Source organism: Brachyhypopomus gauderio, chromosome 2, assembly GCF_052324685.1.
Source record: "Brachyhypopomus gauderio isolate BG-103 chromosome 2, BGAUD_0.2, whole genome shotgun sequence".
Classification (NCBI taxonomy): domain Eukaryota; kingdom Metazoa; phylum Chordata; class Actinopteri; order Gymnotiformes; family Hypopomidae; genus Brachyhypopomus; species Brachyhypopomus gauderio.
In genome coordinates, this window is record NC_135212.1 from 7,885,221 (window position 1) to 7,910,599 (window position 25,379).

At 45.0% G+C, this 25,379-nt stretch overlaps 2 protein-coding genes across 17 annotated transcripts in view; both read left to right on the forward strand.

Moving 5' to 3' along the window:
• mical3a (microtubule associated monooxygenase, calponin and LIM domain containing 3a) overlaps positions 1 to 15,974 on the forward strand; it is a 54,297-nt gene extending 38,323 nt beyond the window's left edge. For 6 of the 16 annotated variants that reach the window (XM_076985598.1, XM_076985655.1, XM_076985649.1 and 3 more), the window contains 10 exons: positions 69 to 163; positions 3,361 to 3,411; positions 4,076 to 4,183; positions 5,345 to 5,438; positions 6,384 to 6,434; positions 7,166 to 7,216; positions 12,798 to 12,863; positions 15,124 to 15,223; positions 15,561 to 15,634; positions 15,760 to 15,974. In XM_076985598.1, coding sequence (XP_076841713.1) covers positions 69 to 163; positions 3,361 to 3,411; positions 4,076 to 4,183; positions 5,345 to 5,438; positions 6,384 to 6,434; positions 7,166 to 7,216; positions 12,798 to 12,863; positions 15,124 to 15,223; positions 15,561 to 15,634; positions 15,760 to 15,944 — 875 coding nt within the window. In that variant the 3' untranslated portion in view covers positions 15,945 to 15,974. The remainder of the gene's footprint in view (positions 1 to 68; positions 164 to 3,360; positions 3,412 to 4,075; positions 4,184 to 5,344; positions 5,439 to 6,383; positions 6,435 to 7,165; positions 7,217 to 12,797; positions 12,864 to 15,123; positions 15,224 to 15,560; positions 15,635 to 15,759) is intronic. The other 10 variants (XM_076985623.1, XM_076985724.1, XM_076985709.1 and 7 more) reach the window with 5 other exon arrangements.
• A 1,841-nt stretch (positions 15,975 to 17,815) lies between these two features.
• Positions 17,816 to 25,042, forward strand: ttc38 (tetratricopeptide repeat domain 38). The gene is made up of 14 exons (XM_076985736.1): positions 17,816 to 17,971; positions 18,442 to 18,519; positions 18,877 to 18,958; positions 19,343 to 19,514; positions 20,092 to 20,265; positions 20,365 to 20,440; positions 21,532 to 21,651; positions 21,757 to 21,816; positions 22,049 to 22,087; positions 22,580 to 22,661; positions 23,081 to 23,246; positions 23,780 to 23,939; positions 24,080 to 24,153; positions 24,630 to 25,042. The coding sequence occupies exons 1-14, from the start codon at positions 17,942 to 17,944 to the stop codon at positions 24,715 to 24,717; spliced, it is 1,401 nt and encodes a 466-aa protein (XP_076841851.1). The 5' UTR covers positions 17,816 to 17,941; the 3' UTR covers positions 24,718 to 25,042.
• Positions 25,043 to 25,379: the final 337 nt, after the last annotated feature.

Below are 25,379 nucleotides of genomic sequence, written 5' to 3' on the forward strand. Positions count from 1 at the left end.
TAAGGCAGAGATTTTTGAGTGTTCCATTAAAATACTCTAATGAACAAAATTCTGTTCTTTCATGTCAGACTTGCGACTGAGAAGAAACCTAAGTTTTTCGGAGGACTCTGATCTCTCCTGTGATGATGTTCTCGAGCGATCTTCCCAGAAGTCCAAGACAGACGTAAGTTCATCTAATAGTTATGGAGATGTTTTATAATAAAGTATGGAGATGTATTTTGGGCTTTTTTAAAAACTTAATTAGATTAGTTTTTCAAATTAGTATTTTAACTTTAACTTAGAAATTAGATATTATGAGGATAAGAAAAAGTTTGGAGAAAAAAAAAATAATGGTGGGAGGAGCAATACCTTTTATTGTTTACACCCCTCCCATTAGGGAGGAGCAATACCCTTTACTGTTTACACCCCTCCCATTAGGGAGGAGCAATACCCTTTACTGTTTACACCCCTCCCATTAGGGAAGAGGAAGAAAATGAAAAGAAGGGCTGAAAGAAAAATGACAGAAATGGGTGGAGTAACAGGGATGGAGAAAATACAAATGAGGGATGTCTGTTCTTATTGAGTACTGCTGTAGCTGTTAGTTGATGGATTTTATTTAGGAAAGCAACCCCCCCACAATTCTAGTTATTAAGTTGTTCAGTGCATGTGAGTCTTGTTTGGAGGTCAGGAGGCGGAGGCATGATGTTTGGGGATGTAACAGCTAGAGGTGTGCCAAAAAATCGATTCACACATCAAAAATCGATTCTTATTTACTACGATTCAGAATCGATTTTAAATGTCCCAAAATTGATTCTAAATTGTGGTGAAGTCTCGCGTTACGTAATTATATATTACGCGAGACTTTACGCAGCAGATTCTGGGACACACTCATGTGCGGAAAAGTTTCAAAACAAATGGAGGAAAAACATATTCAACCTGTCCCGTCTTCATTTAAGGCAAAAATATGGGTTCATTTTGGTTTTTACCGAATGTATTGCCGAACTTGACACAATGAAGCTCATGTGCAAAGCTTGTGTAACGCGGTGAGCACGGGAACGTACACACCGCGTTAAATAATATGGAGAAGGGTGAACCCAAGTGCCGGCTCGCAAGAGCAAGACGTTTGACACTTGTCAAATGTATTAGCGAGAGGGAAACGAGCACAGCGACCCAGAATGAACAAACAAAACAACGCGGAAGACTCAACACGCAAAAGAATAGAAACAAAAACCGTGAGGGCACGGAGTAAATAGAAACAAAAAAACAACGCGGAAGACTCAACGCGCAGAACGTAAATTGTTACCGGGGCGGTGTAAAATGGACACAAATTAAGTATTAAATCGCGATTGATCGATCGCCGGTGGTTGGTGCCAGAGCGAACTAGTAACTCATTGAATCATAGATATGGTTCAGAGGTAAATAAACTAGATTATTTTTTTTTGGCGTGAGAAATCGGATGTGTAGCGTGAGAGCGTGTGAAGTCGGTCAAATGCGTGTGTCTCACGCTAAATGCGTGAGAGTTGGCAACCCTGTAACTATAAAACAGCGCGGATAAATGCAACGGGAAACCGAAACCGAGGACGCCAGGAGAAGTAACTGGCAGCAGGCAAAAAACGCCGCAGCAAAATAAAACCTTTCCCAAAAATAAAGGCAGTGCTTAATTTGTAAATCAAACGATGCCGGAACGCAAACAGCGGCATGACACAAGGGGTCACTGAGGCCAACAATGTCACCGGATTGCACACAAAACGCAACGCTTAGGCACACAAATGTCAAAATAACAAGCCAATTTGTGTATATATAAATTACTTTTAAATTATTTACGTGTTTTATAAGTGTTTTAAGTGCAGAAGTGCATTTTAAGTGCATTTTCAAGTACTATAGCCTAAATTCCAGCACTTTTCAAATCTGAAACACAAAGCAACATTAAAATTCATCAGGTAAATGTTCCTTCCCCTGTTTTTGAGGGGTATTTCTTTATACTACAACATCATATCGTTTCGGACAATGCTGCATAGAATGTGACGCGGCAAGTATAAACGCCTCCGCCATTCGCAGAGGTTCGCACGAGGTGTGCGGAGTCGCGCACGAAAGTATAACTAGCTTTATAGGGGAGACGCGGAAAGGCATTGCTAAAAGGAAAAGCTTTTATGTGATTTAGGAAGCCTGAATGTGGATCTTGTGTTTAAAAAAATGTCTTTTATAGAATTATTTGTTCAGTTAATTGGTTCAACGCAGACAGATTTCTAACTTATAATTAGTAGGCTTGAAAGTTACCGGATCGAGGCAGACAGTTCCCAGAACGCACCCTTCAAAATGAAAGAGTTCCTGGACTCTGTTCTGGCAGGATCCGGTTCATATTAAGCCCTGAATAAAGGCAAAACGGATAGGAAGAAATACAGGATTTTGAAAACTTGAGATGGCTCAGGAAGCGACGCAGGAGATAGATACTCGAATAAGTAAAGAGAACGCATAAGAGAGAGGTGGCGAGACACCATTCAGCAGTGATCTGTCTCCACAAGCTTCCTTAAGAAGCCTAACAAAGAAGCTGAGACGAATCACTGCTGATTACGCCGGTTTAGTCGGTAGGTAGGTAGGTAGGTAGGTAGGTAGGTAGGTAGGTAGATACTTTATTGAGCCCAAAGGAAATTTAGCATGGGGACTGGGACTGACTCTGGTGCCCCTATAATCGGCTGGGGGAACAGCATCCGAGCCAGCCTTGAAAGCTTGCGAAATGAAGCTCAAGAATTTTGGTAACACAACAAAAATCATTTTATTTTACCAAAGCACTTTGTTTTTGTTAATTAAATGTGAAAGATTTGTCTGTATTTGTCATTCTGTCATGTAAAGCAGACTGTAGTAGATCATGCAGATTTTATAGACTGAAGCAGAAACTTTTATAAATCAAATCGTTTTTTAATTGAAAATCGTTTTGAATTGAAAATTGATTTTGAATCGAATGGTGGCCCCCAAAATCAGAATCGAATCGAATCATGAGATAGTAAACGATTCCCACCCCTAGTAACAGCTCTCGTATTCACCCAGCGCTCTTTTGCCCAGTCTTAAACTATGCCAGCAGTCGGGCATTTTGAACGTCTGGCTGCTTGAGCAACTACAGAAGGGTTGTCTCTATGCTGCAAGTTTGTGCTACTGACTGTTTGTCATGAGTGCTAACACACCACCACCGTGGAATACCAGGGAGTGCTGTGTTCCACGTGTGCCCTTACCCAGACGATGCTGGAGACACTAACATGGTTAAATGTTCAGTCAGGTTTGCTGGTTGTTATTGTGTTGCCATAGATTTTAACTTTACATTAACCCATTTGATCAGTTTTGTGTTTTTCATTGTTCGTGTTTTATTTGTTTGTCCCCCCCCCCCAGTCTGTTTATGTTCCTCATGCGTTGGCGTTCAAGAGATCATGTACCACAAAGGTAGTGTGTCCCCGCCCTGCTGAAGTGCGTTTGTCTACCACTCTAACCCTGTCCACTGTGGCCCATACAGTCCATCACTGTATCACTAACAGTTTCCTTTGTAAGCATGAGCCAACTAGACTACAGTGCCTGGTGAGGTGGTCATGTGCATGTGGTCACATGTTTTCTCAAAAGGCTCTTTCTGCTGGTCTGTATTCTTTACTGAGTGTCTCACTGAGGTTTATATCAGCTCTGTGGCTCCCCAGCGGATACTGAGTCCGTCTGGATTCCATAAACATCGCCTCTCACTTACCTTCTCTTTTCTTTCTCTATTTATCTCCATTTATCTGTTTTGGATAACAGGGAATTAGGGAACACCTGGCCAAATAGAAATTTTAACAAGTACAGGAGTCCAAACACAGAACTACAGTCAGTACGTGGAACCATACATACAAAATGCATAAAATTTAAGTAAAAAGGACATATGGATATTTCCATAGTAGTCAGTTCAGTGTAGTAAGCTACCCTCCAAACACATTGGTTCTGATGTCACTTTGGAAAGTATCTGAATGAATGAGCTGTGGCTGAAGCACCTGGCTACCTTGTTCTCCGTGAAGACATCCGTAGTGTCCGGGAGCTCCTGGCTGTGCGGCGTTACAGTTAATGCTTTGGTTCGTTTTTGCAGAAGACGTACACAGAGGAAGAGCTGAACGCCAAGCTGACACGCAGAGTCCAGAAAGCAGCACGCCGCCAGGCCAAGCAAGAGGAGCTAAAGAGACTACACAGGGCCCAGGTAAGAAGACCCTACTGTACACTGCAAAATGGTTGACTCCCACTGATCATTTTTGAAGCCACCTAGATTGCCAACATGGGAGCTGCCATCTTGGGTGCACTTGTGCATTGGATCAAAATTGGAATATCTACTCCAAGCCTGGCTATGTTTGTTAGTTCATGCCCCCTCTCTCTTAAAGCAACCCAACATAATTAAAGAATACTTTCTTAGACTTCACATAGTAATCCATGGTCATTCATTATCACAATGTGCCTTCATTTCCAACATCAGTGCTCTAGAATAAAGCTATTAATTTCTTAGCTTGTAAAACATTGGACATTTAGCTAATATTAGCAAGCTAGCTAAATAACCATAATAATATAAGACAATATAATAAATGAAGCATCTTAACCATAGCTTTCATATTCAGGTCTTCGAAATATTTAATAATATCCTATTATTTTAGTTTTGCCTAATTACAAGATATTCTTCATTTTATTTTATTAAATGTAGAATGTGCAATATTTAAAAACACAAGCTAAAGTAAAGTTGGATTTCAAGCGCTTCAGCGACACAAACTAGCTAGTTTAGCAAGGTAGCTAGCTAGCAAGTTAGCTAACAAGTTAGATTAGGCCTATGTGTTAACATTAGGGAGGTACTTACCTTGGCAAACTGAAAAGAACTTGACACCAAAGGCTTCAAAATGTCAAATCGAAAAGTAAACGTTATTAACATGATGAGAGGTTAAATATGTCAATTCAGCTTCCTCTTAATGCAGCAAATTGCTGTCGATCACCTTATCGGCATTCCCTTGTAAGTATCGCCAGATCACTGGAATAAAACCTGTTAATTCGCAAAGGAAAACATAATCGTGAGGTGAATTTAAAGATTAACCAGATCACAGCTTTGCCCCCCACCAAAAAATACTGTAGATACGTTATATGAAATGAAGGTTTGATGTAACATGGGAATGGGCGTAGTTATGTTATGCTGCAGCCTGCCACTAGAAGGCATCAGATACAGAGGCTTCGCATTTCACCTGCTGTCATCCACTCCACTTTATATACACTCAATGAGTCCCACAGACAGACCTCAGGTAGAACATCCCTGATCCGCTACAATAATATCAGGCACCTGGTAGTACATTAGACTCCTGCTTATGGGACCATTTCCATCCCCCAGATCATTCAGAGACAGCTGGAGCAGGTGGAGGAGAAGCAGCGGCAGCTGGAGGAGAGGGGCGTGGCTGTTGAGAAGGCCCTACGAGGGGAAGCAGGTACCTCATGGTCCCCTCTCTTCTACGTGTGTCTCCTAGATATGAGAGACTGCCCTTAGAGTTGTGCCTCTGATCATTCTGGAAAGGTTTTATTTTGTGTGTACCACCTCCAGACAGTAGTCTAGGATTTCACTGCAGACGGTAGTCTAGGATTTTACTGGCGTCTGCTAATGTGAGTGTGCGCAGCAGCAGGAAATGACAGCATCTACGCCTCTCTGTTCTTCCTCTCATTGTTGATGCTACAGACACTGTTTTCCGATTTCTCTTTGTTGCATCTGCATCCATCTGTGCCAATTTGCTGTGGTGTAAACAAGCTCATCCTACTTTTGCAATAGTATGTTTGTCTTTGGTTCTGTCATGCAATAATTATCGTGGCGTGTTTATGTGCTAAGACAGCTCAGTCAGCAGTAGCTGTGTCACAGATCACGAGTAAACTATCGAACAGCAAGTGGTCTGTTTTCACAGCGGTAGCAGCCAGAGAGGCTACAAGCTGCATTCGCCTCTTTATTTCACCCAGACATAATGTGTGTTGTGTGGACTGTGTGCAGTGTAGAATCCAGTGTGGAGTGTGGAAATTGTGTCTTGTGCCAGCAATGTTTTTTTCAGTCTCATTGGAGCTTTTCTAATTCTTTGTGTTCTTCATATTCAACTCCTGTTTGAGATGTGCATGACAAGGGACTATCAAGGACTTGATCACTGGCAGATTATCGAGATCCAATGAAAAGAACGTCTGGGCTTCATGTTCAAGCGTTTAAGTTTGATTTATATGGTCTGCTTGATTAGTCATGTCTATTACAATTGAAAAAAGACTGAAACTGACATGATTTTGAAGTGTCCTCAATGAGAAGGACAGTGTCCTTTGGCCTGGTCCTATTGGTCCACTCCTGAGAATGCTGTGCTGTATGACTGCCTCCTATAACCTCTCTGTACTTCACTCTTTTCAAGGGCTGTGTAAAGCTTCTAGTGTTAGTCCAAAACCGCACGCAGGGCGCTCAGGTACCCAGCCCGTAATGGTAGTAGGTGTTCACAGTCGTCGTCCACAACCTCATCATGACCACCCTCGCCCCTCGTGTCTCCTCGTGTGTGTTGTAGCTGCATGCTTGTGATACTGGTTCTGTAAGTGAGCGTGTGTATGATAGTGTGTTAGTGTTTTGTGTCATAGATTTGTGTGCCCTCTTACCAGCAGAGCAGAATATCCTAGTATACTGCATTTAGGGTCCAGTGAGCTGCACAGATGCTCCACACCTGCTCCGAGGCAGCAGAAGTCACTGATCAGATGAAGGGTTTTACATCCCCAGGCCTCTTTGTTCCACTGCACAGTGGTTCTTGGTTGAGACTAGCGTCTGTCCCGGCTGTAGCGGACACTGAGCTCGCTGCTGTGGACACAGACCCAGAACTGTAAGCCTGTGTGAAGAGTGGTGCGGCAAATCTATGTGCCCATGGAGTCATTCCTATGCATCCTGTGTACAAAGAATCAGCATTTAACCCACGTGTGTGAATACAATGTAAGATGCTGTTGTGAGTGTGTGTTCTGTACACTGCAGTGGGGGAGGTGTGAGTGTGTGTGTGTGTGTGTGTGTGTGTGTGTGAGGGTGGTTCAAGTGCAAGCATATGCATGACCCTTATTGATTTTATTTGTTTGTTTGTTTTCCTTTTTTTAAACAACTTGCCAAGTGTCACTGGCTGTGCCCATGTGCAGTAACACATCTTTAATATCCTCATTGTAGACTATTGGGGCGAGTCTAATTACAGTGAGATCCTGGACTTGCATCTGGGCGGTATGTATTTCAAACCTGTCGCTTCAAACTAAGAAAACTGCTAACTAACCTGTTTTTCCCCCTGTACTTACTGTAGCTTATCCATCAGCCAAGCCCCTCCCCCTTCAGTCCTCAAGCCCCTCCCCTCCATCCATCCCGTCCCCATCAGTCCTCAAGTCCCTCCCTCCTCAGTCCTCATGGCTGTCTACCTGACTCATGACTCAAGTACCCCTCAGTGTAATATACAGGCCTTTCTAGAAGTATGTTGCTTAACATACCAAATGACTTCACATAGTCCAGTTAGTTTTCGTTTGTACTCATCAGGATTGCTAAGTATGGTCCTGCTGTTGGATCAAACACTTTTTTAATGGGAATCCATTATTTGGTTCCGAGTTCATCAATACAAACACATGCTTGCATGCACACACACAGACCCCAAAGTTGCTAGTAGACCTAACGCTACTAGTAAATGATGGTGGCCGCAGTAGGTTAAACAACTTTTACTTTTCGTTTTGACCCCTGTAGTAAGGACAGTTTGCTTTTGGCTGTCAATGTTTTACCCCACTAGGGTCTGTGTGTGTGTGTGTGTGTGTGTGCGCGTACGTGCGCGTACGTGCGTGTGTGTGTGCGTGTGTGTGTGTGTGTGTGTGTGTGTGTGTGTGTGTGTGTGTGTAGTCCAGAGATCAAAGCTTCCCTGGCTTTTCCCTGTGTTGTGTGTTTGGCTGTGCTGTGCTGTGTTATCGATCATCAAACATCATGTTGTTTTCAGTTGCTGATGAGTTCTGCTTTAATCAGTCTGACTGGCAGGAGATAGCGTGGAGCTATTCAAACAAATCATTACCTACACCCCCACCACCCCAAAACTTCTCAGGCCTTGTTTTCTCTTACCAAATAAAAAACATGTCTTTTTCAGTGCCATGCAAGCGTGAAGTGCCTTCAGGTTCACAGCATGCGGAGCTATTGTGCAAGTGTCTAGTGCCCTTGCTGGAGCTCACTTCTGAGGGGCTGCCTTCACAGTTGCTGCTCTCTGCATGTGTGAAGTCTGCTTCCTTCGTGTGTCAGTCATGCTGTCTTTCATACTGTGTTTTACAATAGCACTTTAAATCTAATCTAATGTGCCATAATCTCAGATAAACTGTGTGTTGGTTTTGTGAAGGCCGGGCCGAGTCACCGTTTATCTCTATCCAGCTTGAGCTGGAGATGTGAAGATGTTAATAACTGCTTCAAGACGATGTCTTTGACATCCCAATGTTGTCTTTTCCATTCTAAGTTGTTGTAACTCGTATTTTACCCACTATTTCTCACCTGTAGCATGTCCAGGTGCTGGTTTGGAGAGCCCCGTGGGCCATGTGGGGCTCATGGCCTGTCTGTGTGAGGCTGATCTGCATATATGAATATGCATGTGTGACTGTGCACTATAATAGCAGATGTTTGGTACTTTAGCGTAATGGCCCTGATGGTGTCTGCTGTGAGGCGGAGCTAGGGAGCAGGGAGCACACACACACACACACACACACACACACACACACACACACACACACACACACACACACACACACACACACACACACAACACCCACACTCCTGCTGGGAATCATTTAGCAGATAATGCCTGGTTCACACTACACGATTTTAGGCTGGTTTTTCAGTCGCCGGCTGATCGCCGACAAAAACTGTGGTCGGAGGCAAATCGGCGATCACTCGTCGCTCGCTCAGTCGTGTAGTGTGAACTGCTGAAAGACGCTGATAGACGCTCGCCGAGCCGTCGCCGACTGGTCGCAGACGACTGGCAGATATCTAGCATGTTTAATATCTAGCAGTCGGCGACTGAGAGTCGGCAGCAGCGTCTAGCTACAGCCAATGGGAACGCGGAGAGAAAACTTTCAAGAATGCTTTCAACAGTAACCACACAAAATCCTCACCTTTCTTACAACTTTACTACAACACTGTTTAAGTTATTGTAACAGCACTGGAGAAATAGTGCGATTGATTATATCTATCACTGCAACGGAGAGATGAAATAATTCTGGCAACTTGGGACTATGGAGTGTTTAAACGGTAAAAAATAATAATAACGAAAATGTGGAGTACATGTACATTGTTTTTTTCTTCTACGTGGTCTTGCTGGTTCTGGGAGAGTTTCGTTTTCATGTTCTCGTGTTTTTGGACGGCAGCCAGATGAGTCGGCGATTCCCCAGTCGTGTAATTCGTGAGCCTGCGTCGCCGATCAGTCATGTAGTGTGAAATCCACAACAACTGAAAGACTTGCGATTACAGCACGACCAGTCATGTATTGCGGACGGCACAAAAACCTGACGACTGAAAAGTCGTGTAGTGTGAACCAGGCTTAAGCCGTACTTGCAGGGACTCTCTGACGATCCTGTCCCGCTCTGTGATAGTCCCTTGTTGCAATCCAGCTTTCCACCTGCGCCTTGGCACTGAGCCGCTGTGAACCATTCCAGTGTTGTCCGATGAGGGCGTGGGAGGTCACCCGTCATCCGGGGTCACCCGTCGCTGCTTTTGTTGCCTCTTGTGTCAGGGTCATCACCGCCACTCATGTGTCCGTCATCGTTTTGATGTTTTCTTCTTGTTGGCATGTTCGTCTGGCCGATACATGCCTCACAGTACTGCTTCACACGTCAGCCGTAAGCAGACGAGAATCTGGATGGCAGAACTGAACGATACTTCTGTACTGGACTGGATGTTCTCAGAGGTGTGATGGTGGAAGCACCATTTGTTGTGCTCATTCTGCTCTCATCATTCTGGTTACACATACTTGCATTGTAAGGTGTACTGAGACAGTGGTGTTTGATGTAGGGTGTACTGAGACAGTGGTGTTTGATGTAGGGTGTACTGAGACAGTGGTGTTTGATGTATGGTGTACTGAGACAGTGGTGTTTGATGTATGGTGTACTGAGACAGTGGTGTTTGATGTAGGGTGTACTGAGACAGTGGTGTTTGATGTATGGTGTACTGAGACAGTGGTGTTTGATGTAGGGTGTACTGAGACAGTGGTGTTTGATGTATGGTGTACTGAGACAGTGGTGTTTGATGTAGGGTGTACTGAGACAGTGGTGTTTGATGTAGGGTGTACTGAGACAGTGGTGTTTGATGTATGGTGTACTGAGACAGTGGTGTTTGATGTAGGGTGTACTGAGACAGTGGTGTTTGATGTAGGGTGTACTGAGACAGTGGTGTTTGATGTAGGGTGTACTGAGACAGTGGTGTTTGATGTATGGTGTACTGAGACAGTAGTGTTTGATGTATGGTGTACTGAGACAGTGGTGTTTGATGTATGGTGTACTGAGACAGTGGTGTTTGATGTAGTGCCTATTAAGACAGACAGTGGTGTTTGATGTAGGGTGCATCAAGACTAGGGTTGCAGCGGTAACCGGTTTCACGGTATACCACGGTATTAAAATGCACGGTTATCATACCGTGTGCGTTTGCTTATTACCGGTAAAAAGCAAGCCAGCGGAGAAACTGACCCGCGCATGCGCAACTCCGCTCCGGTTCAGCTACTAAGCACACAGCAGTGAGAATGGCAGAAAGTGCATTAGACTTAACAAATTTTTTAACAAAAAAAAAAGCTTAACTAAAATCAGCGGCGAAAATGACGTAATCGCGGTGGCTCCGCCGGTGAGCGCGGGTATCGCGCGCTGTCGATTCGCGAGGTCGTGCACGTCTCGAATTTTGTAACTTTGCGCGCGTCGCGCCTCAGCGCAATGAACAAAGTCATGTTTGCAGGGTTCATACACCTTTATAAGGTGGAATTAAAGCACTTGTACGTAACTTTAAAGGTCCGTTTCAATATTTCCCAGCACCTTAAACTTAATTAAGTTAAATATTTATACATATACTCAAAATAATTCGCTTTTTATTAAATTATTTAATGGTTGTTTATTTTCAAAACGCCCAGTCTTAACGTCTTCACGTTCTCTCGTGTTTCGTCCTGGAATTACAAGAGGCTCGTATTTGTTAACGTAATACAAAAGAACTGTGCCGAGTCGCGCGCTACGGTCACTAGTGAAAGTGTAAATCCATAGATTTTTAAGGTCCTTGCTTTCACTGGATGTGAAAGATGCCATTAATTTACATGCGTTCATTTTCAAAATTTTACGTGCCTGTTTTTCATATGTTAAAACCAGACTCGGTGTGAAAGCCTTAAAATAGAAATCTCTATTGTGAGGGTCATGTCAGAAATAAATCCTCTCTTTCTGCAGTATCTGGTTATATTCTAACTTGGCAGTACAACGGACGTTTACAACAGTTGTTGATCAGACACTGACCCAGGTTGAGTTTATCAGATATTAAATAATTTAAACTTAAATAATTGTACTGAAATCCATGATTTAGGTTTATCTAATTTTGCAGTATTTATTTAAACATGTGTACAGCTTATTTTTTTAAAGGAGACATTTTGTATACAATAGTTCCAGGTTTCTACAATAAATAGTTAATTGAACAAAAAAAACTTGTAATTTCTTTAAGGGTCAGTGTATCTTTTAATAATATACAAACTAACTGTGATACCGTGATAACCGTGATACCGCGGTATTTTCTGAGACGGTTATCATACCGTGAAAATCTCATACCGTTGCAACCCTAATCAAGACAGACAGTGGTGTTTGATGTAGGGTGCATCAAGACAGACAGTGGTGTTTGATGTAGGGTGCATCAAGACAGACAGTGGTGTTTGATGTAGGGTGCATCAAGACAGACAGTGGTGTTTGATGTATGGTGTATCAAGACAGACAGTGGTGTTTGATGTATGGTGTATCAAGACAGACAGTGGTGTTTGATGTATGGTGTATCAAGACAGACAGTGGTGTTTGATGTAGGGAGTATCAAGACAGACAGTGGTGTTTGATGTATGGTGTATCAAGACAGACAGTGGTGTTTGATGTATGGTGTATCAAGACAGACAGTGGTGTTTGATGTATAGTGTATCAAGACAGACAGTGGTGTTTGATGTAGGGAGTATTAAGACAGACAGTGGTGTTTGATGTATGGTGTATCAAGACAGACAGTGGTGTTTGGTGTAGGGTGTATTAAGACGATTCAAAGACGGTGGTGTTTGATCTCTTATGAAGCATTATGAATGTTGCGGCAGTACAAAGCAACACTGTATTATTATTTACCTCCAAATATTTTTGTATTTTCAGTCTCAATCTCCTTCGTACCCTCTTTTCCTCTCTCTCTCTTGCCCCTCTATCTCCCTCCTTCTCTCTCTCTCTCTCTCTCTCTCTCTCTCTCCCCTACCTCTCTCCTGTTTTACCCTCCTCTTGTCTCTCTTTTCTCCCTCTCTCGTGCACACATATGCTCACTACATTGCTTTGAGTTTCTTTCCACAGTTCCTTCACTTTTTTGATTTTTCTCCTCATGCTTTTCTCTCCCTCCCCCTCTCCTTCACATTCGCTCTTCTCCCTTCTGCTTCACCACCTTCGTCACCTCCACTCGTGCTCTCTTTCTCACTCTTTCCTTATCTCCTTCTTTCTCTCTCCCTTACTCTCTCTTTCTCCCTCTCTCTCTCCCTTTCTCCCTCACTCTCTCCCTCACTCTCTCCCTCTCCCTCCCTCTCTCTCTCGTTATTTTGTGGAAGTTGAACACTATGTCGGGACCCCTCGCTGGAGAGCCCTGTCCTTCTGCCCATGCTGTTCCCCTGAAGGTAACGTAACTCCGCCTCACTGTCGCCGGCCAGCCTTGTTACCATGACCGCCTGGCCTGCCCCCCTCACCCGTTACCATGATGTTCCCCCCAACTACCAGCTCTGGACTTGGAGTTTTACTCCTGGCCTGCATCCCAAGAGTTTGCTGCCTCCTCTTTTCTAGATTCTTTCTTCCAGAAGAGCAGTTTCATCACGTCACTAACCCAGACAGCTCTAGCTAGCCCAGGGAGACAGTATCGCTGATCTGGAGTGTGTGACCAGAAGCATGGTGGTGTGTGTGGTGCAGGACTGAACTAAAACAGTCAGTGTGTCTTTGCTGTCATGCATCTGTGGCTTTGTGTGCTGTGTCCTGTAACCTCGTCTAAATGTGGTTGCTGATTGTGATGAGTTTCGGGGGGGGGGGGGGGGGGGGGGGGGGCTGGGCTAGACAGAAGGATAACTTGTTCACATTAGCTAGCATGGCATTAGACACACAATTGGACCGGGACTCTTCCTTCTAAACTTAACCTAATTAATGTATGTGTGTGTGTGTGTGTGTGTGTGTGTGTGTGTATGTGTGTGTGTGTGTGTGTGTGTCAGAGCTGCGGAGGGCCTCTGAGGTAGTGTTGGAGCACACAAGCTGTGCTCCTTTCTCCCCTCTCCTCTCTCTCTGTCGCACTCTTGTTCTCTGTCGTTTATGTCTGAGGATCTTTGCAGTGTGGATGGCAGCAGAGCAGCTGTGTGGTCTCTGTGTTATGTGGATGGCAGCAGAGCAGCTGTGTGGTCTCTGTGTTGTGTGGATGGCAGCAGAGCAGCTGTGTGGTCTCTGTGTTGTGTGGATGGCAGCAGAGCAGCTGTGTGGTCTCTGTGTTGTGTGGATGGCAGCAGAGCAGCTGTGTGGTCTCTGTGTAGTGTGGATGGCAGCAGAGCAGCTGTGTGGTCTCTGTGTAGTGTGGATGGCAGCAGAGCAGCTGTGTGGTCTCTGTGTTGTGTGGATGGCAGCAGAGCAGCTGTGTGGTCTCTGTGTAGTGTGGATGGCAGCAGAGCAGCTGTGTGGTCTCTGTGTAGTGTGGATGGCAGCAGAGCAGCTGTGTGGTCTCTGTGTTCTGTGTTTATTGTTGTCTAAGAGAAAGAGAGAGACACGAACACGGAGACTCTCAATGAGTAAGGATGAGATGGGCTGTATACCAGGTTTTTATTGAGATCTAGTATGGACTGGACTGGTCCAATATGGAACAGGTTTGGTCAGTATCTCTCCAGTGGTCATGGACTTCAGTGCTGTATGTAACTACAGTCTTTACTCCTGTATGCAGAAGGAGCAACACAAACTGCATCCTTAGATTAAGGACAGGGATCAACCTTGGATTAAGGACAGAGATCAACCTTGGATTAAGGACAGGAATCAACCGTGGAAAAAGGACCAGGATCGACCTTGGATAAATTAGGGCCCGGCCCTGTGGGACAAAATTGTATTAATAGCTTATAGTGTTGACTAAATATGAGCAGGAAGGGGAATTGTGACTCTAAAGGCCATAGATAAAGAAAACAGCACATTGAATTGTTCTATGCATTTGATTTGCATTTAATCTTTTTTTCTCTGTTTACAACATAGACCTGGACAGGAGCATAGTGTGGAGCAGTAATATGGTGTAGTGTGGAAGAGTAATATGGTGTAGTGTGGAAGAGTAATATGGTGTAGTGTGGAGCAATAATATGGTGTAGTGTGGAAGAGTAATATAGTGTAGTGTGGAGCAATAATATGGTGTAGTGTGGAAGAGTAATATAGTGTAGTGTGGAGCAGTAATATGGTGTAGTGTGGAAGAGTAATATGGTGTAGTGTGGAAGAGTAATATGGTGTAGTGTGGAAGAGTAATATGGTGTAGTGTGGAGCAGTAATATGGTGTAGTGTGGAGCAGTAATATGTGGGTCTTCTACGCTGAGAAGAACATAGAACAAAAAGTATTTCCCAGAAGGCCAGTTCGATTGGACACTTACTGCTTATAATGTGCTTTTTAAAATCAGAACCCCGATCTCCACGCCATCTTCTGTGAACTGAACAGCCAGGCTCAGCTCTGACGCTGGGGTCTTGCTCCAGTCCCCTTCGCCCCCATCACCTCCACCCTTCTCCACCCCCTCCAACACCCCCACCCTCTTCATCTCCCTCGACCCCTGACAGAAGACACCCAGGCGTCAGCGGCATAGCTTCGGCTCTGTGGTGTCCGTGACGTGTGTGTTGGAGACCGGCTGGGTGGGCTCTCACTCTTCATGTCGTCTCTCGTAGGGATGGGAAAGAAGGATGACCCTAAACTGATGCAGGAGTGGTTTAAGCTCGTGCAGGAGAAGAACGCCCTGGTGCGCTACGAGTCAGAGCTGATGATCTTGTGAGGACACCACCGCACACGTCCATCACACACACCACCACACACACACGTCCATCACACACATCTCTATCACGCACACCACCACACACGTCCATCACACACACCACCACACACACACGTCCATCACACACATCTCTATCACGCACACCACCACACACGTCCATCACACACATCTCCATCACGCACACCACCACACACACGTCCATCATGGTCTACTCTGCTTGTCTAGTAACTGGGTGAGATTTCTGGCAGAGATTACAGAACACAGCTGTACAAGCTGTGTGCATGTTTAATGAAGAAACCCTCCAAACATCACGTCCCGTGTCTCTCTCCACAGCGCCCGTGAGCTGGAGCTGGAGGATAGACAGAGTCGCTTACAGCAGGATCTCCGAGAGCGCATGGCCGTTGATGGTACCTCCCTCTCTCTCTCTCTCACTCTCTCTCTCACTTCCTCTTGGCATCACCGCTTCCAAATCAGGAAGTGTTTGTTTTGTTCGGTTCATCATTCGGTTCATCATCTTGCTGTCTCCCTGCAGACCACTCGAAGACTTCGGTGGAGCTGGCGGAGGAGAAGCGGATCCTGAATGAGATGTTGGAGGTGGTGGAGCAGCGCGACTCACTGGTGGCGCTACTGGAGGAGCAGAGGCTCAGGGAGAAGGAGGAGGATAAGGACCTGGAGGCCGTCGTGCTCTCCAAGGGCTTCAACCTCAACTGGGTTTAGCAGCTGTTGGCAGGACGACCCTGCTACTGCCCCCCCCACAACAACCCCGCAGCTGCCCAACCCTCAGCTCCTATAATTCAGCTGGAGACTCACTGACGTTTCAATATGATCGGTGTGATGGGACCGATATCTCCACCTGATGGAACGGATGTGTCCCCCTTGGAGACTGGGTTCATCTTGCATGCCCTTTTTGGCCAGCTGTTTTGGAACTGAGAAAGCGAATTCAAAGACACATTTCAAGGAGAACACAAATTAGCCAAGATTTACATTATTTTTTATGTCCCTTTCAGCACCTGTTACATAAGAACAGAGAGAGGACTTTGGACTCCAATGCTCCATTTGGACTCCAGTTTTGCAATGCGCTTTTCTACCGTGACTACTGACTGACAGTAGTAACAGCCTATAGCTACGCTCCCTTTCGCTCTAATCACACCTGTCCACAGTTCAGTGGGTGAACACTTAACGAGAAGGCGATAAAAGTCCCTGTGACGATTCTTGTGCTCTGCTACAGTTACAGGGTTGTATAGATCAATGAATACAGCCAGAAATGTTTAAACAATGTATTTATTTATTATCGTTGCTTTCCTGAAAGCATGCAATGGATTCTTTACATTGAGCTAATCCAGAGAATCTCCAGGCCCAGATCCAACACCTGTAGTGATTGGTGGGAAGACCACGGCTTCGTTCTCCTCCTCATTCCAAGATAAGAACATCTGTGAGAGCAAACACACATGTCCTGTACCCTACGTAACACATGTCCTGTACCCTACGTAACACATGTCCTGTACCCTATGTAACACATGGCCTCTGCTTCCTGTCACTAGTGTAGTGGAGCTCCTGCTTTGTAGTTTCTACTGCTTCCCTGGATACCAGCTGTTCCTATGAATCCTGCTGCAAAGTTTACAATCACATCAGATGTGAATTTCTAATAGTCACAGTAAAAGTTACGGACCCTGTGGAATGTCACGTAAATCTTCTCAATCAGGACAGTTTTAACATGGGGGGAAAAAAGGTTTTACCAGAAAGATGATGATATACATTGTTTAGATATTGTTTTCCTCTACAAGCTTTGTATGAGTAATATCGCTGATATTATGGTCTGATATGATGGTCTGATTCATCATAATTTCCTGGACTGTTGACAACCTAAGGGGTAAACCAGTGTCATTTGCAGCGGAGAGCCGCTCTACCATCAGCCTGCTGAAACAGAATCGCCCAATCACGGCACTGATCAGAAACAGTCAATCAATCGCCACGCTGGTCAGGTCGTCTGCATGGCCACAGGGTTTACTCATCATTTCTGAGGCTGTTATTCTTTTTCTAATTTGTTTTTATAGAATTTTATTTGTATGCCATACAAGTGTGCAAACATTACTAATATGTAACACAGGACACTCAAAGCAGCAAATGTTCACATACCAGGCAAATCAACTTGTATGCCTTTAACCAAACTGTACATTTCAGCTTGGTCACCAAGCTGTAATGGTGAACAGATGTTTTCTTTTGTTTTTTGTTTTTTTTATGTAAGTAAATACAATGTGAATTGAAAGTTACAGTTCAAGACTAGTTGATTAGACTGTGTAAATTGTTTTACAGAGTTTATTGGTATTTATTAACACGTGTGAGAATTTATTATGTAAAGAAAATGGAACCTAATTTTTAAAATTGTATGTTGTCAACTCTTGACACGTGTAAATGCTTCCTGTAGCTAATTTGCATATGGAATATATTGGATGTGCGTGTAAAGGTAATAAAACAGCTTTTGTTCTTCATATTGATGTATATTTATGTTGTCTAAAAAACCATTTGGTCTATTTCCCAAGAGTCGTAACAGAAATGTGATGTGCTTGAAATGTCTCGTTCACAAAGCGTTTAATAAGGGATTTGACCCGCTTCCGCAAACCACCGAATCCGGTCCAGATTTTCCTCCTGTTTTCCTTCTCTAGTTGTCTTATATTAAAAGTTTGGAGCAGCTAGCAAACGACAACTTTTGTGCCATGATTCCGTCCAGCTTTAGAGATTGTGAGGTAAGGACTATCAGTTATTGAACAGGCCTGAATAAACTGCTGTAAGTTATTAAATTATATGTTTAACTGATTTTAGTACTTTGCGTTCGGATCAACATGTCAAGCGTTGCAAAACAACAGATCCTGGTGGTGTGATATTGGAGGACATACGTGAACATGCACAACATGCTCATTTGGACTAATAAAACGAGAGTGCAAGGTTGATCTCCGTTTAGAGTTAACGTCTTAGTTTAGAGTTAATCTCTTCTGTTAGAGTTCATGTCTTCAGTTAGAGTTAATAGTTTCGTTTAGCGTTAATGTCTTCGTTTGAGTTAATCTCTTCCATTCGAGTTAATAGTTTAGTTTAGAGTTAATCTCTTGGGTTATGGAGGTGTTCGGGGACTGGTGAGGAACCGTTTTCACATTGGGCAGTGTAAACACTGAATGGGTCTCTTCCTCGGCCCGTCGCATGAAGTGTGTGTGTGTTTCAGGCGTGGAGGGCGGAGGGTCTCGGTCTGTCTACGTCCAGCAACGAGGCCTGCAAACTGTACGACGCCATCCTCACACAGGTGGTTCAGAGAAGTGAACTAATCAAACTAACATACAGAGAGCAGTGTGAAGGCACAGCTCAATATCTCTGTAAATCTCCATCTGTTCCTCTCTGTGACTACAGCCAATTATGTAAATGTTTACCTCACTCATACATGACTGACATGGCAGAAAATATGAATAGATATGGCTAAAATAAACCCTGTACTATCGTTTTGTGGCGAATTGGAAAATGTAACCTGACGAAAACTGTCGTACCTTTCAAAGCTGTTATTAGATAAATCTCAGGTGTCAAGAGGCCTCTTGGACTGTTAGATAAAAAGCGTGTGCAGATATTGCTTAAAAATACGATAAGGCTGCTGCTCTCCTTTCTGCAGTATGTGACATGGCGCAATGAGGAGACGCTGGGAGGAATAGAGGGGTGTATAGCGGCTCTTCACACCGCCGACCCCAACTTTGGTATGTGAATACTGCTTGGAGACGTTTTTCAGAGATATTAAACTTTGGCGTTTCTATGAACCTTGAAGTTACTTGTTGCTGTAGGCTTTACCAGTAACATCTATAGCGTAGTTGTAGTCACAGAATGAAGACTCACCTCAAAATAAATAAATACAAAATAAATGCATACATTTTACTGCCATCTTTTCCTCTCTAGCCATGGTTTTAGCATCATAATATCTATTCTCTCATGACAATATGTGCTGTAGTGGGGGTCACGTGGCCCTGCTGTGTTTGTTGTAGTGGGGGTCACGTGGCCCTGCTGTGTTTGTTGTAGTGGGGGTCATGTGGCCCTGCTGTGTTTGCTGTAGTGGGGGTCACGTGGCCCTGCTGTGTTTGCTATAGTGATGGGGCACGTGATCGGTACCGGGCTACAGCTGGTGGGCACTGGCAGCTCGGTGCTGCGAGATGAGAAGCTGGCGGGTGCAGTGCGGAGGGTGGTGGAGCTGTCGCAAACCCAGGACCTCACGCCCCGCGAGAAGTTGCATGTCCAGGCGGTTGAGCTCTTCTCCAGGGGGTGAGGCATGATCGTGTTTCCCCATCACATGGAGCACTTAGCAGACGGCCTACCTGTCCTGAACCTGTTCTTGTGCTTATAAAAGGGCTGATTGTAGATGTAGTATTGTACTCCTGGACTGAGTCACGAGTCCACAGCCATATCAGAGCTACCCAGAATGCTGTTGGCTCTTTTAACCTGAGTGTTGCCAGAAATGTCATGTGGAACTGGTCTCAGACTTTACATTGACTTTACAAAGCTCAGTGTGTCTGTAACACAGACCCTTGATTGTGATCATGATTCCAATAGTTCTCTGGAGTCATACGAATGATTATATTAAAGAAAGACAGTGATTCATTTGTTGTAGAAATATCATAAGATAAATGTGTATTGTCCTATTGTCATAAAAAAATTTCCTTCTTGCAGCTGGTTCCCAGGTGGTTAGCGCAATAACACTGAAGATACTTGTTTTGACATTTTTAATATATTCTTGGGTATAGCCGCATATTCATGTTATTGTGATATTTCTGACACCTGCTTCTTGAATGCAGTGTCTGTCACTCCTGTAAAGCTGCTCAGACAGACCCGTGTGTTTCAGAGCCCTTTCTCAAGCCTGCTCCGTGTGGGAAGACATTCTAGTAGAGCACCCTATAGACATGCTCGCCCTGAAGTTCTCGCACGATGGCCTCTTCTACCTGGGGGACCAGACCCAGATGAGGGACTCTATCGCTAGGGTGCTTCCGCACTGGAAGCCTCATATGCCCCTGTACAGGTACCCCGAGCTTTGCTGAGCCCCTCGAGTATAAGTGTGAATGTACTATGAATGTACTGTGATGTCTCCTTCACTAATGTTCTCTGTGTTTGCCTGTAGTTTTCTTAAAGGCATGTATTCATTTGGGCTTCTGGAAACTCATTTCTATGACCAAGCTGAGACAGTAGCAAAGGAGGTAATAATCTTAACATTAATAATCTTAGGGCGTACTCACACTAGGCTCTGTGATCCGGGCACGGTTCCCTGCCGAAGCACGGTTCGTTTGGCTAGTGTGAGCGCTCCAACCGTGCCCGGGCCCGGATCAGTTAACTGTGCTCGGGCCCGCTTGAAGAGGTGGGCCAGGGCACGATTCGCGTGGACTCTGGCACGGTTCGCTTCTAGTGTGAGCGCTATCCGTGCCCGGGCCCGCTTGGTGCCTCGTCTGATTGGTTCATTTCGCTGGAACTCAAACATGACGTCAGTGATGCGACGCTCATGTTAAACAGTCATAGCGGCAAAGCGATTAGTAGACAATCGTTGTGTTAAATTATCGATAAATCTGTGCTTGCACCGTGTTTCTGCACTCCCAAAACAACTCCAACAATACAATAAAACGAGAATCGTGAACTCCATAGTGTTGTGCGAGCGCGCTTTTATTCCAAATAAAGTCACGTTGTGATGACGTAAGCGTGCTCGGGCCAGCTTGATGAAGGCAGTGTGAGTGCAGGCCAGAGGGGGAGTGGGGAGGGGGGATAACCGGGCCCCAGCACGGAACCAGCAAACAGTGCCTAGTGTGAGTACGCCCTTAGTGTGACATAACAGTAATGTGAGTATGAAGTATTGTACAGTATCAGTATGAGCTTGTTGGCTCTGTATGTCTTTGATGAGGATGGTAGTAATTATAATAATCACCTTTCACTCCACCCAAGGACCCTGTACAAGGAAAAAAATAAAATGGAATGAAGTAGAATTTGAAAACAAAAACGTAAAAAACATTGATTCTTTAACAGACAGTCAAACCATATGTCCATATAAACTTCACATGTACATACAAACATATGCTGATGAAACAATAAAAAATACTTAATAAGGAACCTTGTTAATAATATTGACAATATTTTATTACACAATTGTAGGTGTTGTGATTTGGAATTCATGATGTCAATATTAAATCAGATCTTTCCGTCCTACAGCGAACAGTTAAGTACTCTGGGTTTGTGAGTGTTTCGTAATAGCACGCGTGCTGATTGGATGTTGTGGCTGATTGGCTGGCTGCTCCTCCCCCAGGGTCTTGCTCTCCACCCCCAGGATGGCTGGGCTGTCCATTCCGTTGCCCACGTCCATGAGATGAAGGCAGAGGTGGAGAAAGGTCTGAAGTTCATGGCCTCCACAGAGAAAGACTGGGTGGTCAGTGTCCAAGTTTCTGTTAAATAGACAAATACCACATTCAGCATTTTTGGTTTCAAGACATTTTGCACATTTTGTACTGACTTTCTGTGTTTTATTCTTAAGGTGTGTGACATGTTGGCATGTCATAATTACTGGCACTGGGCTCTTTGCCACATTGAGAAGGTAATCTTTTAAATTGTCCTTTAATCAAACTAGCTGTGACCATACCTACCACAGAATGTGTGGAGATCTTCCATAACCTTCAACACACTTCCGCAATGTGAGAAATGTGAAGAAGACAGAAGTGTTTTTCTATTGCATTGTGAGAGCTCTGCCTTTCTGCAGTGTTGAATTATTGAATCTCGTGTTGTAAATTCTGCACGTGTGTGTCTGTGTGTGTGTGTGTGATCTCCAGGGAGAGTACGAAGAAGCTTTGAAAATCTTTGATGAGCAGGTCAGTGGCCAAATGAATTCTTCTCATGGATGTGTGTGTGTGTGTGCAGTGAGGAGACCTGGTGTGTGAGGGACTACACTGGTATGTGAGGGACTACAGGAGTGTTTGAGGTTGACCTGTCATTGGTCTCACCTGGGAGAGATTCATGGTTAATGGTCTGCATGCTTGGTATTAAAGTTTAAATGGTCCTGACCTTCCTAAAGCATATTAGGAGCTTGAGAATATGTGTGTGATGTGTGAAGAACATGAATGATGCTGGCTCCCTGCACAGTCTCATAGTAACACAACGTTCTGTCAGCACACCTTGCTTGGCCCAGATGATCTCCAACCACTGCAGAATTGCACTCTACTCTGACTGGCTCCTCTAATCACACTGGCTGGAGTTCACAGCTCTTGAGAAACATCTACGATTTATGGCACCTTGGGAAGTGGTGGCCGTACAGTGTCATGACCCAAAGGGTTCTGATGCCCCGGCTTGTTCTGATGCCCTAGGTGTCCCGTCGCTGTCGGCAGTCCGGAGCCATGCTGGACACGGTGGACGCCTGCTCTCTGCTCTACAGACTGGAAATGGAGGGTGAGGTGTAGGGCACGCGCGGGACATCTCCATACACGCGCGGGACGTCTCCCTCTCAATACACACGCGCGGGACGTCTCCCTCTCAATACACACGCGCGGGACGTCTCCATACACACACACACACACACAGGACTTCTACCTCTCCACACACACACGCGTGACGTCTCCATCTCCACACACTCATACACACACACACACACACACGCGTGACGTCTCCGTCTCCACACACACACACACACGCGTGACGTCTCCGTCTCCACACACACGCCTGCCCTGCACTTCCCTAAATGTCCGGCACATCCAGAGCTCATCACTACTGCCTTAATGGCAGACGCACTGATGCATCGGGACACCCAGCCGTTATCTTCATCGCTTACGTGAGTGTGTGTGAGCAGCGACTGTGTGTTTGCACGGCAGGCGTGAGTGTGAAGGAGCGGTACCGGGAGCTGCTGCGTGTCACCGAACCACACTCGGAGGACCACACTCTGCTCTTCAACGACCTACACTTCCTCATGGTCTCTCAGGGCTGCAGGGACAGTCGCACCACTCAGCGTGTCCTGGACAGCCTGCAGGAGCTGGCCAGGTGAGCTCCGCCCACAAGGTCCCGCAGGGCTGGGGGAAGGGGGCGTGTCACCTGTTGGCTGGCTGTGAGAGATATGAGAGTTAAAGTAGGTCCGGGTTCTGGGAGAGACCGGTGCTCACAGATATAGGGTGACTGCATGTGGTATGTGATTCCAATTTAGCCTGACAGCCATATCACATCCAGAATCTGTAAGGATGTCACTCAGGGGATGAAAAGTGAAAAAGCAGAAAGATTTCTCCTGCATGTTCATCACTGGGAGGAGTTCCAAGCTGGAGATCTTCCCACAGATACAGAGAGCAGGTCCCACACTGTGAGAAGGCGTGTTTATGCCATTTTTAACGGAATAGCACACAGACTGCGTTAACTTTAATCTGTAACTTTAATTTATGTGTAACTGCATTTCACTGTACAAACATAGATGTTACGTGATGGTTGACTGATATGATTATCTTGGTTTCTGGGGGTCTGAGGGCCTGGTGTTCCCATGGTGTGTCTCCTGTCCTCTGAGGGCGTGTCTCCTGTCCTCTGTGCAGAGAGCCAGGAGAGAACAAGCAGCTTCAGCTTGCCACCACGGTGGGTTTGCCCATGTGTCAGGCGGTGGTGGAATATGGCCAAGGCAACTACAGCAAGACCGTGGAACTTCTTAAACCACTGCGATACCGTTTTGTGGAGATAGGGGGCAGTGATGCACAGGTCAGTCACACTGTCAAGGATCCCACATCTTTGCTAAGATCTGCTAACAGTACCCACAGTGCCTTATACTGTGATGTATAGTAAATCCTTGGATCCTTAGATATGCTCTATGAAAATCCTTTTGAATCTTTGTTTTAAAGAGGGACGTGTTCAGCCAGTTACTTATCCATGCTGCCATGAAGTCAGAAGATAAACACCACCAAAGATTTTCCAGGTGAGGAGCAACCAGGCAGCAGACGTCTCTGAAGGCCTGTTGTCACCTGCTGTGACCTTCTATGTGCAGTGAACCACAGGTTCTGCATTACTAGTACAGAGTGACGTTCAGAAGTACTTTGAACATCCTCATATTAGCAGAAATAAATGAATGTCAAGAGTACCATTCAGCTAAAGTTGGAGAGAAGACCGTAAAAGGTTGACTTGTGTTATGTAAGTACATATTGAAGTGCTGTGTGAAAAGGTGAGTGTTCAGTCTTCGATTGAAGACAGACGGTGGATACCAGGACCGAAAGATCCTGATGGGTCCTCCCTTCTGAAGGCCTGTGGGTGGAGGAGGTGTGCTCCATGCTCAAGAGCAGCGTGGTGCAGGGTGGGGTTAACTAACCCTAAACCCAGAGCAGCAGGCTGGGATTAACATAATGGTTTCCGTGGTTCATCTGTGTTTTCCTCATGTGTCTGCGTGCGTTCGTCCAGGTGTCTGGTGGTGGAGCGGGAGGCCGCGCGGCCAGGGTCGCTGCTCACAGATAGGCTGATGAAGAGAGTCCAGGCCCTGCACGTCTAGCTGACCGCACACGCCCGCCCACGCAAAACCACCATGAGACCTGCGTCAGAGACGCTCCTCTGCACCCCTCCCCTGCAAGCCCAGAAAATCACCATCCTGTGAATTTCAGTACGTTAGATAATGTCATATGAAGCCAATTGATTGCAATACAGTGAGCTTTAGACTGGTTTCTCACACACAACTAATGATTCAACGTTAGATGTAGTTTTAAATTTACGTTGTTAGAAGGTAAGTGAGAAAATCATCTGTAGTTGGACATCATAAAATGTTGTGTAAAATAAATAAAAAAAAAACAGAAAATGTTTATTAAATTGCATTCACAACATGGTTTTTACATTTCATTTTTTAATGTCCCTCTCACTATCTCCAGTGGTGTTTTTTGTGTATGACCAGCAGGTGTCGGTAATGTTTCAGTTTTGAGATTTGCTTTTAGATGCAGACAATATGCTTGCTTGTGTAACTGAATTATTAGTGTAGACTTGTTATTATCCTAATGTTATTAAAGGCATCTTTTATCATGATGGGTGCATCACAAAGGATGTGAAGCAAGAGAATACAGCTCTCTGTCTGCCATTGAAGTCTGGTGCCCTACAAGTATCCGTCTCATACATTTTCATAATTGCTGACCTACATGACATGTATATAGAGCAGGCATGAACTAA

Excerpts from the sequence above, each read along its gene's own strand:
- ttc38 (XM_076985736.1), top strand. The coding sequence starts at position 17,942 with ATGATTCCGTCCAGCTTTAGAGATTGTGAG. Across the intron at positions 17,972-18,441 it reads CCAGCTTTAGAGATTGTGAG|GCGTGGAGGGCGGAGGGTCT; the intron begins GTAAGGACTATC and ends TGTGTGTTTCAG. Across the intron at positions 24,154-24,629 it reads CACCACCAAAGATTTTCCAG|GTGTCTGGTGGTGGAGCGGG; the intron begins GTGAGGAGCAAC and ends GCGTTCGTCCAG.